At 40.0% G+C, this 15,417-nt stretch overlaps 1 protein-coding gene across 3 annotated transcripts in view; it reads left to right on the top strand.

Moving 5' to 3' along the window:
• SIK2 (salt inducible kinase 2) overlaps positions 1 to 15,417 on the top strand; it is a 45,829-nt gene that overhangs the window by 20,428 nt on the left and 9,984 nt on the right. For 2 of the 3 annotated variants that reach the window (XM_035893943.1, XM_035893942.1), the window contains exons 5-8: positions 7,499 to 7,623; positions 9,763 to 9,886; positions 11,913 to 12,133; positions 13,414 to 13,566. In XM_035893943.1, the coding sequence (XP_035749836.1) occupies positions 7,499 to 7,623; positions 9,763 to 9,886; positions 11,913 to 12,133; positions 13,414 to 13,566 (623 nt within the window). The other variant, XM_035893944.1, reaches the window with a different exon arrangement.

Raw genomic sequence — 15,417 nt, 5'->3', positions numbered from 1 at the left:
GGATAAAGATGTTTCTTGCCTATGAAAAAGGGAAGAAATTGAAGTTTTAGAACTGCAGATCAAAGACAGAAACCATTTTCGAGGTTTATAAGACACATACTCCTAGACAAGGTGCACACACTCATAAGGAATTCCGTACTGGGTCAGATCCACCTAGCAGTGACAGCAAGAGTATACAAGGCTGACTGTTTTCTGCAACCTATTCCTCTTGTGCTCATCCTTACCCCCAAACCTCAGCAGCCAGTATTGTTGTATTAGTGCTTCTACAGAGGGCATCCTTGGGTATTCCTCCTACTATCAATTTATAGACCTTTCCTTCGTGAATTTGCCTAATAAAACTTCATCATCTGTGCTGTCACAAGACAATCAGATGCAAGCCAGTTGCTGCTGTGCACCCAGTCAAGCACTGTCTCATCAGTGCAAGTTCTGTAATTTTATTGCTCAGATAGGGAGCAAAGGTAACAGTGTTGCAAGGAGCACGCCATTCAGTTCTAGGATGTCCTTGCTCTTGAGCTACTTTTGGTAACCATAAGTAAAACTATTTTGTGTTATGAAATGAAGCACGTGAAGATAATAGTAAAAAACCCCCAAATCCTAATTGTAACATAAACCTGAAGCTTCTCTTTTGTTGACCAGTCATACAAGACTCTGTTCTGTCTTTTGCTGTTCAGATTTGTTCACGTTTCTTTTTGAAGTGGCTTCCAAATCTTCACATTCACCAAATAGCTAATTTAAATCCAGTCTGGATAGGCAAAGAGTTTCACTTTCTTAGGAATTGAAATTGTGTATTTCCAAGCAGGTCATGCTTTCTATAGCTGTGCTTACAAATAGCTGTACATGTACTTGTGAATCTGATACAAAGATTTATGAGGGTGGCACCTGAGTAGGAGCTGCAGTTCAGAGACAAAGATTGATATTTATCTGCAGTACTAAGAGGATGTTGAAAATCTGACAAATTCAAGATAAGTGAAGGGAGAGATCAGATTTAATGACACCTACACAGATGGCAAAATGCTTCTGAGAGAAGAAATTGCTTCATGTCTCCTGAAGTGTTGTCAAGGTTGCCAAGCCAATTATGTGTGAAGAAAAGTCTCCTCAAAGAGAATAGAAAAATTCACAACAAAAGTCTAGCTGTGATAGGAGAAAGGCAGGTAACATACAGCAATTGAGGGATTTTTTGGTAGAAGATTTTGTTGTTTCCCCCTCTGTTATATCACCTGAAGTTGCAGTTGTTACAGAACTGAAGGAGGACGTAAAAGGAAGGATAACATGAACATTATATTCAGTGTTTCCTATGTAGATTTGGAATTGGAGCTGTCCTTGGCCGTTTGCACCTCCAGAGTATGGTGACATGCCAGAATGCCATTGCGTAACTGTTCCTGCAACTGGCGGGCATTCTGTGTGCTTGCAGAGCATGACACTTACGGATCTTGCGTGTGGTCTGACCTTCAAATAGTCTTTCCGGCATTGTAGGTTTCTTACTGATAGGCAGTGGGGCTCTTCTTTGATTATTGACAAGTCCCAAAAGTTCATTGCTGTGAGACTGGGTATCTGATTTTCTGACTGTGCTAATACAGTGACCTTGGACTGATGTTGTAGACTTAACGTCTTGAGGGTTCCACCTGTATCAGATATTTACAGTAGTATAAGATGTTCTCTTGTAACAAAGTATGTTAATTATCTGGAATGCAATATTAATCTAGGGACATTGGGTTAAAAGGGTAGAATGAAGCTTAAATATTTGGCTGTCTCTTAAGTTTCCAGTCTGATTGTTGACAATGCAAAAATAGGTGAGGGATAAGAGTATTACGTGTCATCACAGAAGTGACAGCTCATTTTTAGCAGTCAGCACACAGATACATAAATCTCTAAGGAGCCAGAGTGTTTGTAGATCTGATTTAATCAATCACTGTTTACAGCAAACTCAATCATTCATATTTGAACTAGACTTTATCTTTTTAAAAGTCCTCAAATTTCTAGCCAGATTTTTAAAGTAATGAATCCACCAAATACTACTGTGTTGCTGCCCTAGAAGAAGATTCTAAATCAAATCTGTTGAGTCATGAAATATAACGGTTTTGAAGTTAATTATGCCCCAGAGCCCCTTTACTAAGCAGTTTGCTTAAGTCCGAAGGCTCCGATCATCGTCTTTTCTTCAGTAGATTCTCATTGTTTCTTCCAAACTGAAGCCATGGGCTGCAGCTCCTTATTTGTCACTAGGATCACTTGAGCAGATTTGTTGTTGGATAAGCCCTATAGTTCTAGTTTTGAAGGGAGGATGACATGGGTATCTAATGACCAAATCAGCTTTCCTAGAACAGAGATTTACTTGTTCAGAACAAAAGCATTTGGGGGAGGAAGAAAAAAAGATAAAACTGCAGGCACGTAAGAGATGTATCTATTCTTGCTTTGTGTGAATGCAAATAATAGGTATGGTTAGTTTGAGATGAGAAGTGAAAAGGATTAATCCTACAACCATGGGTGACACTGAAGAACTCCATGAATTGAATTACTGTAAGCAGATCTTATTCATGAACTGTTAAGGACCTGAATCTTTACAGAATTTTTGTTGTAGAATTGGCATGCCATGTTTCTACTGACTTTAACATGTTGCTATTGTTGCACCTTTATAATGACCTTGCAAATCCCATCCCACAGGTATTCTGAACTTTCCAGAAGAGAGCAGGAATATTCTATTCCATAGTCTCTCTGCTGCATATTGGACAGGGATGTCCCAAAATTACTCCCGTGTTTAGGCTTTATCTGCACACAGCCACAAATGGTGCAGTCAGCTGTCTCTGGGAATACGTCCTGTGTAGCCACACTGAGGCACTTTGGGATCACTTCCAGGACAGATAAAGATCAGATACTTCTTTTCTGCAAGAGGAATTACGAGAATGGCTTGGGCATTACTGGCACCAGGGAGATTTAGCTCTTGTTGTTGCGGCAGAGTTACTGGACTTTACCTGGAGTGTACAGGGAGCCAGAGCAGTTACCTGCCCATCTGTCTGTGAAGCAAGACTGAGTTTTCAGAGTACCTGCAGATCCAAATTAGAGGTTTTCCTGTGTGGATAATTGCAAGGGAAAAGTTTTTGACAGCCCAGTATGGAATTATCTGCAATGGGCTCAGCCCCTGGCCTAGTTTCTTTAAGGGGTCTAGACAAATAAAGAGCCGTCTTTGGGCAGCTTTGGGTTAGACCTAGAAGTTTCAGGTATATGGTCAGCTAGTTGAAAGCAGATGCAGTCCATTTTCCTATGTTTTCAACACAATCTTGCTTCTGCTGATAATTACACCAGTATCTTTATCATCCAATTGTGGACTAGCCTGATAGGAGTATCCTGCTTATTTTTAGACTTAACCTTTTATAATAGCAAATTCAGAAAGCTCTATAATAAGATTTCATAGAATGACTTGTTTATTTAAAAGAAAAGGCAATTTCTGATCAGTTGTTGAGACAGTGATGAATTATGTGCAAAGTATCGGGACTGTATAGTTACAACTGAGGGAAAAACACAGAAGGCCAATGTGTACAAAAGGAAATGAGACTTAGTGCTTCCCCTTATATCTTGATGTATTTGGATCATTGGACTGAGATGTGCCCAGAGCACATTACATTAAAGGTGGCAGAAAGTTTACAGCGGAATTACAGCACCGAATTTCAGGCTGTGGGCATGTTGAGGACAAAGTTTTCAGCAAAGAGTGACTGGTTTCCATTTGTTGTTTAGAGAATGACCAGGCACTTCAGTCATGCTTGGCTCTGGCCTGGGTCAGTCACTGATTTGTTACTTGAATTTGGGCTAGTCTATTTACTTCTCTGTTCTGGTGTCTTCACCTGTAAAACTGGGTTTCACACCCTAAAATCCCTGATCAGAGAGACAAATTCCATAATCAATACATTGAAATTCCTAAATACAAACTGCTGCTTTATATATGTCGCAAAATATTTTTAAAGATGTGTTTTTTGTGGAAGAACACTGCTGAGAACTGGTCTAAGTGAGGTTAGACATTTATATTGCTGCATCTAGCTGTCACTTCAAGATTACCACAAGTGAGGTTTATAAAAAGGAAGGATAAAATGAGGACAGAATGACATTGCGTGTGTATTACTGTGGCTGATATACAGTTACTAGGTGCTTACCTGAATCAAATGGACCACCAACATAAGACACGTAAAAAAGGCCAGTTTATATTATGAATGCCCCCCAGCAATATTGCTGCTAAATGGAATAGCAACTGTGTTTATTACCTTTCAGTGCATGTTATCCACTTCAGAGATTTCCATACTGAGAGCTGGATGGTTGCATAGTCTTGATTCTCTATTATTCCTAATTAGTGCATTTCATTAAAGACAACTAAAAATATCTGCTTATATTAGTGGTACTGTTTAACACAATGGAGAGACAGCAGTGTGATGCAGTAAGGAAGCAGAGGAGAGAAAGGTATTAAAGAAGTAGTCTTTGTAATAAGAATTAACCAGTGGTACACAAAGACTTGGAATCTCTTTCTAAGTCTTGTAGATTTCTTGTTGAAATCTTCCGTGACCTCATAGTTAAAAGAATAATTAAAACAGCCAAAAGGTCTATAGGATCATGCTGTTTGTGCATGTTTCCAGATAACTTTTGAACCTGTTGCTTGCCCATAACCAAATTTGACAGACAGCAGGAACCTCAAAAGGCAAAAACACTCCTGCAGGTATGTCTTGCCTGTGGGAAACAGTTACAGAAGAAGCCACAAAAATGGTCAGATGGCTGGAGCACCTCTCCTACGAGGACAGGCTGAGAGTTGGGGCTGTTCAGCCTGGAGAATAGAAGGCTCTGTGGAGACCTTATTGCAGCCTTTCAATACTTAAAGGGGGCTTATAAGAATAATGGGGACAAACTTTTTACCACAGCCTGTTGCTACAGGACAAGGGGTAATGGTTTTAAACTAAAGGAGGGTAGATGTAGGCTAGATATAAGGAAGGTATTTTTTACAATGAAGGTGTTGAAATACTGGAACAGATTGCCCAGAGAGGTGATAGATGCCCCATCCCCAGAAACATTCCAGGTCAGGTTGGATGGGGCTCTGAGTAACCTGATCTGGTTGAAGATGTCCCTGCTCACTGCAAGGGGGCTGGATTAGATGACCTTTAAAGGTCCCTTCCAACCCAAACCATTCTATGATTTTATACCTTATTACATGCTAAGGAAAATCTTGCAAGACAGAAGAAAAAAAAAAGCTCTAAAAGACTCTTCAGTCCTGGTTTTCCCAAAACTGCTTCTTCTGCCTATGTTCACTTCTTATGTATGTTGCAGGAAGAGTTCTATTAAAAGAACTGCTGGAGCTCTTGTCTTTCTGTTAGGAAAACAACCAAACATTGGGTGTTAACCTACTGTTAAGCTCAGTGTTAAGTAGTCTTCCATATTGTTTATACACAATTCAATTTCCAAACTGCTTCTCTAGAACAAAAGCAGGTTAACTTTACCTAAGCCTGGTAAGTTTTTGTTTAATATCTCTGTATTGCTTTGATTCTGAGGGTTCTCTTGTGGCTTTATAGCTCGTGATGTATGAGAGCACCAGGCTCTTCCCTCTGAGTAACCCAACCTATACAAATAGAAGTAAATGAAGTGGTACCAGCAGTGCCTGTACTGTGTGTCTGCTAACCACAGTGTTTATCGGTTTGCTATCTGCTGATTAGCACTGCATTGTATTAACATACTTCTGAGGTATTCAGCGCTTGATAGTACTAAATCAACAGCCTGATCACTGTTCATCAACACTGTTGACTTTCACAGGATTCCTTGAGTCATACGCAGTATTATTCTGCAGGAATCTGGTTAGATACAAGGGTGAAAGCATTATCAACTTAAGAAAAGAAACCTTCTGTAACCATCTGCTAGATAGTTTGCTCCATTGTGTAAAAAGGGGTAGGGAACAGTTAAAGCATTGTTCATACAGGAGTAGACCAGTGATGAGCATAAACAGTGGTGTTGTGCTTGACAGTCTTTGCATGTCACTTGCCAATGCTCCATTCTATATTTCCTTCAGAGATACAGCTGATCAGTTAGTGAATTGAAGCCAGTTTGCCTGAAATCCTTAAATCCAAAGAGTATTTGTCCCCGTTATCAGATCTCTCTCCTTGAGAACTTCTACTCTTTTGCTTTACTATTAACAGGATTTGTTGTCACAGAGAACATACAGGGTGGCCTGCAACATAAGTGGAATAGAGGGCTAAGCATTCCAGAGTGGTAGTGCTGGGAGGAACATGGAGTAATGTTGCATGAGAAAACTCCACTAGATTTCAGTGGAGCAAGCATTTTGATTTATAGTGTAAGCAGGTGTATCCAAACACTGTGCTCCAATGGCTTTTATTAAAAGCCTGATGAATAAGATCCTTGTGTATTAATACTGAGGAGTGTCATGGAAGGACTGTATTCAGAATGGACATAGGAGGGACTATTAGGATTCTGACAGGAAAAGAATGCTAAAGCAAATAATGTATGAACCAGCAAAGGGAGTGAAAGTGATGGCAGAATATAAGAGGAACTGGAGGATCTGGGCTGTGAATTGCTCCAAAGACACTGGTAAGGGTGGAGTGGAAGGCAAGAGCTACAGGTCAGAGCAGCAGGGAGTGGTAGCAACCACCTGAAATTCTGCATTTTTAAAATAATCAGTATCACTTCAGTCATTAAGCCAGCTTCTTCAATATTAATGTTGTTTGCTGTATTGTTCTAGTAAATTATTGTAAAAAAAAAAAGCAACCTGGGAGAACAGCAACGGGGGAAGCTAAAAAAATTGAATTGGACTCTATTTGACTTCTTGTCTCTATGCAATAGTGGTTGTCAATTTGCTTTTCAAATTATTATTATTGGTTTATTACAAATAGTGACTAATACTGAAGTCCTGTGGGACCCATGCCTGGTCCCATATTAAGCGATAATAAGAAACATTTCAGTTGTAGATTGAAAGGGCTGTAGACAATCCCAGTAGCAGAGTTCCCTTCCTAGCAAAAGGCTTTGTGTTTTCCTATGCTTGTTGCCTTTGGTAGAGTTCCTTCCTCCCATCTCCAAAGTTGATGCTTTTGTTGTTAAAACCTGTTGCGTATTCAAGGCTAGAGAGCACCTAAAGAAAAGTCAGGAAATCTCAGATTCAGTACTGCATCTCAGCTATCTCTTGGCAAGTAAATAAGATCGTATGTATGCATGATTGTCAGTTTGTTGAATTTTAGTGATAGCTGTTTATAAACTTGGATGTAGCAAACTGGTAGAAGTTTACTCAAAACTCCTACAGGTTGTGAAGTTTTGCAGAGTGTTTTAATGATTACATAGTTGTCATGCAAATAGCAGTATAGGACATTCAGCATCCCAATAAATATTTTCTGTGGGAGTACTGATGAAAGGATTTGTGATAGAGCCTTTCATGAATGAAAGTGAGTTTTCAGGCCTTAGTCCATGCGTATAATTATCCTTTGTTTTGCAACTGGAGTTTAGAGTGACTTTCCCCTTAATTTTTCAACAGATTTTGGATTTGGAAATTTCTATAAGAGTGGTGAGCCGCTGACGACATGGTGTGGAAGCCCACCATATGCAGCCCCAGAAGTCTTTGAAGGACAGCAATACGAGGGACCCCAGCTGGATATCTGGGTATAATTATTCTTTTTTTAACTGGATTCAAGTCAACTTTTAGGAAGCTGGAACAAAGGAATAATTTTTGATTCTTCTTCAGCTGCAGACAAGCTGTTCCTCCTCAGCTTTATTTCTTGAGTGTGATAAAATGCCTCTTAACATTGAATGGAATTGAAGTTACCTATCCAGGTGGCTATTAAATGTATAGTGTAGGTGTATGTTAGCCCACGAGAGGAAAAACCGTAGGTAGATCCCCCAAAAACTGTCCTGACTGAAAGCATGAACTTTCCTTTTTTTAATGCATTTAATATCTTCTGTGTTAAGTGAGACTTAAAGCCTTACAAGTTCAAGTTCTTTATGAGGTTAAAGGGATTCTGAGCTACTGAAACACAGGAGAGGTGACGACTGCTTTTTTCTTTAAGCTGGAAGCAAGCACATTTGTGCCACAAACATTTCTACGGCAGGCAGCTGTGTGTTTTTGAATAGGGGTGTCTCCATGTGTACATGGAAGAGGATAGAGTGCAGAGTGTACAACCCACATTCTTATGCAATGGAAAAAGGACTAAAATGAACTGAAGAAGTTCTATGCACCCTTCACAGATTGTCAGAGACTGCTTTTCATTCCTAATTTGGTTTTGTTTGGGGTTTTTTGTTTGTTTGTTTTTTAATTTTAGTATTCTGGTAGTTACAATGACGAATTCATATCCTAAAGCAACCAGAGACAGTCTCTGCTCTGGCATAAGGTTTGCAGTGATAATATTGCACATAGCGTAACAATACAGACACTGACATTTTGCTCAGTGTGTTACACAAACAGGGCAGTCCATGGAAAGTCAGCTTTCATCTCCTAATCTAATTTAAATTAATCTAATTGCATTAATCACATTAAAACCGTGACATATATTTGTATGTATACATGTATCTCTCTATATACATACATATATATATGTAACTAGATAGATTTTTTTTTTTTCCTTAAAAAAAGGCTACAGCCTTTCTGAACCTTTAGTAACTGGTAAATAAACATACAGCAGACCTCAGCTAGGCTTACCATTTAAAGTAGCACAGGCACTGTTTGAATGTCGGAAGTGAATCTCTGAACTTTGGCAAATATTCTTTAAATATGTAAGATCCTAAATCGCTAACAGACTCTGCCTGCTCACAGAGAAGTGCACTTGTGTTGATATTTAAGATAAAATCATCAACATCACTTCTGAGATGAGTTAAGGATTCTGTATCTCTTTGCAACATCCAGTCACAGAATAGGTCTGCGGAAAGTGCTAAGCTTGCAGGAGGAATGCAACAATCCAGTTTTTGGCGGGTGAAGGAAGGAAGGAAGTGACTTTTTAAAATATATATTTAATTTTAAAATCTCTGTGTACTTACAAAGCTTTAAGGTGAATGTTGAATGTCTGCTTTTTCCCCCTGAGAAATCCAGTGCTGTGGCTATCTATGGCAACTGATTGGCTTGAGGGTCTGGTGTGGTTATTTCATCTAGTGTGGTGCTGTATTTTTCTGGCATATACTGCAAGACTATTTCCACTTGCAGTGCCAATTAACTTGCATACTTTCAAAAACGAGTCTGGCAGTTGGAAGAGAGCTCTTGTCCAGATTGTCTCCTTTTGCTCACATTAAATAATCCCTCATGCTCAGCACTGCAGAATTACGAGTTGGTGTTCCCTTGAAGCTGACTGTTCATGAAGTTACCAGTGTGCCTCTTACCCAGGCTTTTGCAAATTGGTAAACGTAAAAAGTTACAGTTTCTTAGTTTGAGCCGCTACTGTTTGAGGCTTGTTTTTGTTTGAACAACATTGAGATTAATAAAAAGTATATCTAATTCTCACCTGAAGTTGGGGCTCACTTTTCAGGTATCATTCAGTCATCTGCGTGGAGCTTCCTGCTAGCAGCCAGAGTCTCTAACCCATTACACTTCAGCTTACCTGCTTATCAGCACAAGGTACTGCAAGCCTAGCCATTTTGGGTTAGCTGAGTGTTCCTAATGTTTAGGGATCTTCAGAAATCTAACTCCTTTTTGTATAAGTTTCCTGTTTTCTACAGAACAGAATGTTAACTTTTTCTATAACAGGACTTGGCTAGCCAACCTCAGAGACCTTTCTTGTAGCTTGAAAAATGAAATTAATATTCTCTTTCTTACAGAGCATGGGTGTAGTTCTTTATGTTTTGGTCTGTGGAGCATTGCCTTTTGATGGACCAACACTCCCCATACTAAGGCAACGAGTTCTTGAAGGAAGGTTCAGGATCCCTTATTTTATGTCAGAAGGTAACAATGTGTCCTCTTATGCTCTTGGTGCGGTAAACCTTGAGTAAGTTCTAGAATAATCTCTGTTGCAATACAGCAAAGGGTGATGCAGCTCTACACTAGATTATGGTGTGGCAGACTATTCGTTTTGCAAAGAAACACAAATAAGCCAGGTGAGCTGTATGCCTTTGCAATTCGGCTGCTGCTAGGCAAACCAACCCATTTTTCCTAATACAATGAGTAGACACACTAGCCTGGCTGTGCCCATGGGCGGGGAGAGAGTCAAAAAGGAAGCTGAAGGATCTCTCATCCTACTGTGAACAGAAATACGGGGATGCAAGGGGAGAGGCACATTTGTGTAGCAATTACCTTTTGTCCTGTAAGGCTGTATGCAATTTAATGTGGAAAGAAAATACGCTGAGAGCAATATCGCTGTCAAACCTAAGTTGTGATTTGGTGTTTCCTAGTTTTTGACAGCATCCGCTAAACAAAAGCAAAAAAGTGCACAACCAGTTCATACGCCAGGTTCTCATTGTCACGTATCTGGCACTCCCACACGCGACTGGTTGGGTTTCAGTCTCCCTCATGCCTGTTCAGACAAGAATAAGTGGGGCTATTTTTACACAGGGTTTGATGGTATCCTTCAGCTTCCCTATATTAAAGGGTCTCTAAGCCAGATTACTTCAAAACAATCTTCCTGAATCAAATCCTCTTTCAATATGCTCCTTTCTGTGCTTTTTAAAAGGGAATTAAAAATATGTTTTTCAGCCCTGTTGTTAAGGGTTCTGTGGTGTAAAACATTCTGGTCTTCCCCTTTTTCTTTCTGGTGGCACGTACTCCTGCGCACTGCCTCTGAAAACAGCCACTACAGTGTAGCTATACTGCATTTGGTTGCTTTTAGCAATGTCATTATGGCACCCAGGCAGCCCCTCAGCTTCCTGGGCACATTTTGCAGCCAGTGCTGAACTGGATTGTGTTTCTGTGACTGCTGACATAGGCATGCAAACTAGAGCCAGGTACCTTTGCGTGAGTTGCAATCATTGCTGTGACGGCAGTGTAGATGAGCTGTTTCATGGGCTCTTTGCTGCTCCCCTTGCTGATCACATGCTGATCACTCTTAGAAAAACTGTGAAAACAAACGAGATAAACAGGAATAAATAGCCAGAAATCTCTCTCTAAACTATTTTTCACAACTACCTGAATGGACTGACTCATAACATCTGTACTGTAGCCATACCATGGTCAGCTAGAAATACATGGCAGATTGATAAGCTCCCCTAAAGGAACTTACATTGACTTCCTATCGTATACAAACTGCATGTTCATCTCGTGCTCTCATCTTCCGAAAACCAACTGAGATCTGAAGAAAAATGGGATGGTTTTAAAGCTGTCCAGCATGGAGTAGTTAGAAAGCAGCAATAGCTTGGTGTGTTCAGAATTATTCTGGCACCTAAAAGCTACTGCTTGCATGCTTTGGTCCTGGAGTTAAAAGAGGTGAACATGCAGACCCACTGGCTACTATTCTCAGCCACAGAGACGTTGTTTTTACCTTTGTTTTTGTGAAGGCTAGGATGGAAATTTAAAAAAAAAAAAAAATCCAGACACTAACCCAAGTTTTGCCAATCCCTTGGTTTATGATCCTGGACATGCTATTTCAAACTGTACTGGAGAAGGATGCTAATTACTCCCCACCACACTTCACAGAGGTTGTTTGAAACTTTATCAGTTAATGATAGCACTGGACTTAGAATAGCGCAAGTAGCTTCAAAGAGGTATTAAATATTACGCTCATGTGGAAGCTGTGTAAAAGCAGTGGTACTGTTAGCCATACCATGCATTTAAAGAAGTTGTGGTTTTGTCCCTCTTTATGTGACTTTTAACCTTGTTTTGAGAGATTGCTTTAGGCTTCAGGAAGTGTATTTAACAGAGGTGAGGTAGAAACAGGCAGTTTCCTGTTGTCATGCTCTGTAGTGGTAGGTCTCAGGTGAATATATGCAAGTACCACTTAGAAGGTTGGTCTTTTTTTTTTTTTTTTTCTGCCCAACAGAGTGTGAACATCTGATTAGAAGAATGTTGGTCCTAGACCCATCCAAACGGTTAACTATTGCTCAGATTAAGGAGCACAAGTGGATGCTTATAGAAGTTCCTGCACAGAGACCTATTCTTTATCCGCCAGGAGAGGAGAATGAGCCTTCCATTGGAGAGTATAATGAGCAGGTCTTACGGCTAATGCATAGCCTTGGAATAGACCAACAGAAAACTATTGAGGTAAAATAGACTAAACCAATATTTATCCTTGGGGGGAAGGTCTCCTGGTTTGTTTTTATGACTAGAACTCATTACCTGAGTTGCTTGCAACATTTTTTTTAACAGTTAGAACAGATAAGGTGTGTGTGTTATGCAAAGTGCAGGCAAAACATTGTTCAGTAGCCCCACAGTCAGCTTCACCTGTGTGCCTTACGCTAGCTATTCCACTCCAAGGCTTTGCCCATAGAGAAAATGTGTCAATGGAAAGGCAGCACTGTGAGAGAAAGGATACTACTCTGCGTCTGGAATCCAGATTAGAACCCACGGAAAAGACTAATGTGTTCTGGTCCCATATCCCAGGACTAGGTACTGTTCTTTTAGTGTATTAACTATTTAATTTAAACAAGCACAAATTTCAAAAAATTTGATGTTGCAGTTGCTTTAAACTAGAGTATACATAGAAATATAGCATGCACTATGTAAAAAATGGTAGCCCAACAAGGCTGCCTGTTACAATGGTGATACTTGCTGCTGCTTACAGTTGGTCATTGCTAGAGATTTATTTGTTAGCGAAGTTGATTCTGAAGCGCAGAAGTAAAATCAAGGAGCTATATTAGGTTCCACAGTTAGATTTCCTGGGTGGGGTTTGATAAATCATTACTTGTCAAATGGGGGGTTGGGGGGGAGGGATCAGAAATGAAAGTAAATTTACTTTGAAACTCTAAGGATGTTCAAAAAGGAGCATAAAAGCAGTAAGCAGTTAAATGTCTGTCCAATCCCAAATCATGCTTCTTACCAAACACAAATACCAAGACTCCCTATGGAGTTAGCAAAATAATTTCCTTTAGGATGGTTGATATTTTAAACCATTGTGGAGATTGGAAGTTTGAGTACTTTCTGCTAGAAGAGGCTAGTTTCTCCGCTTTGCAGAGGCTCAGTTCCCCATTGCTTCTAGCAACTTGGAATGGCCAATATATTCAGGAGGTCCTGGAGTGCAGTCCCTTCTCCAGGTTCAAATCTTTGAGGGCTCAGAGTAGCACCTGAATGTTAGCTGCAAGTGCTGTTGCAGCCCAGAACATAGCAAACTCCTGTGAGCTTGGCACTAAACCAAGGTTGATGTTTTTCTTTGCCTGACACTCTGGTTTGAGACTTTCTCAATTCATAATGACATCTGCCTACCCCACTGCCTCTTAAATATCTCCCCCCAACCCAGTGACAATTCTTTCTTCTTCCTGGTCTCACAGAACATAAAGATAATGTATATTTGGCTGCACCCCCACTTCTGTGCTTCTCTTTTTCAGTCTCTGCAGAACAAGAGTTATAACCACTTTGCTGCTATCTATTACTTGTTAGTGGAAAGACTCAAATCACATCGGAGTAGCTTCCCTGTGGAACAGAGACTTGATGCTCGTCAGCGTCGGCCAAGCACCATCGCTGAGCAGACAGTAGCCAAGGTAAGGTCTCATTCCTAGCAGAGGTGGGTTTAAGGCTATGCAAGACAGTCTTCTCTTTCAGAGTGGCGTTTCTACATAGATTCCCCTAGAATCCATTGCTATTTTGTGATTTCTATAGTATGTAGACTTGCAATGTCATTTTGGAAAGACTTTTTGGGATTTGCCTCCTGTCAGAACTGTATGATGACAAATCAGTTGTCTGGCATGCCTCCTACAACTGCTCCTGCTGCCTCTTTCCCACCCCTCAAAAAACCCCGGGAGTTTGGAGGGAACTGGATAAATTTTAAATGAGAAAGGGAAGTTGACTGCATTCTGAAGCCTGAAATGCAAACAATAGTTTTGGCTTTTAATAAGTACCTGCGTGGTTTAACCTCGGCTCCCAGTTTCTTTCCCAGTTAAAGGGAAAATATTATGCTTGTGCTTCTAATTGGAACACTTCGATTTTTGAGAATTTAAAATCTTTTGCTGGGAATTCATGGATTAAAATGTTAGAGAAATACCATTTCTGGAAACTGCAACACCTGGAATATCTTTAATGTGATTGACAAACAAGCTGTTGAATTTATGGAGAGCTGTGCTAGCATGGGGGCTAAAAGCATGCAGGCTCTACTTAGTGTTATAAACATAGTCACTCTAAAGGGACCTGTTGAAAATAAAATTACTTTCTCCCCTGCTGTTCTCTAGAAACACTTTCTGTCTCCCATGAAATGAAGCATGGCAGAGAATAGTAAAGAGCTACCCAAAAGAAAATATTAGGATCAGCCTATCAGGTTAATATGCCAATTCACTGTGATATCTTAAGTACCTGATAAAAGTATCATTGTCATGAGACTTTTAATGGCTCAAGACTCAGAGACCTGTGAACCCAGCAAGGGTCCAATTTCATGGGAGACTTTGCAGCACAGCTGCAAAACCTCTGTGTGCATACAGCCAGTGTGATGACTAATTGATTTAAGTCTTAAGGATGTCATGTGTATTTTATCAAGAGCAAATCTGGGTGCTCCTTACATCTGGTGCCAGCCCTTCCATTGCAGAAGGCTGTCCACTTCGTACCCTCTCTAATTATACTGACTGATTCAGCACAGGCTCTAAGGCTATTCAGTCTGCTTCTTCTCTAGTAATTATCTTCAGAAAGGTCACGTACAGTTTATCATGTCTTATTCCAATAATTCTCAGATTTTTTTTACATGTTCTCTTGTTTCATTAAGATACACAGACATTGTACAGCTTTTGATTTCTATTAATGCATAACTGGAAACATGAAAGGCTTGGCCTAAGATGAGTCCGATTTATCGTGGTCTCAAGTAAATACTCTCTCAAGTTCTCAGCCTCCAAGGTACTGTATTGCTGCTGTATAGAGCAAGTGCCCAGACTCCACTTCCAGAAGAAATCACAACTACGCTGCTCCCTTTTTACTTGAGGCAGCAAGACACCATTTGTTTTTCAATTCTGTTGAAACGAAAGCCAAATCCCTTCAGCTATGAAAACATAGGTCAAGGAACAATATGGCTGACAAAGATTAAAACCAGCTATTTTCTCAGATAGTAGTTCTATTGATAGAAGGACACAGTATTCAAAAGCAGATTATTAATTATAAGATGTATTAAAAGCAGGTGGAGACAGCTGAACAAGGAGGAAGAAAAAAAACCTCTTATAAGATAGTTCCTTCTCATACTAAATTCCTGTACTTTACAGCCGTATTACCACTTTTTCTTCAGGACTGTAAGCAATCTTGCAGTTATCCTGAGTAACAAGATAATTTGTTTTCACGCATGGTGGCACCACAAGCTCCTGTATAAGGCTGCTTGTTTCCTTTTGGACAGGCAACTTGTGTGGATACTACATTTCAGG

Source organism: Egretta garzetta, unplaced genomic scaffold (assembly GCF_000687185.1).
Source record: "Egretta garzetta isolate BGI_Z169 unplaced genomic scaffold, ASM68718v1 scaffold365, whole genome shotgun sequence".
Taxonomy (NCBI): domain Eukaryota; kingdom Metazoa; phylum Chordata; class Aves; order Pelecaniformes; family Ardeidae; genus Egretta; species Egretta garzetta.
The sequence above is the reverse complement of the archived record's forward strand: the minus strand, read 5'-3'. Positions and strand labels throughout refer to the sequence as shown.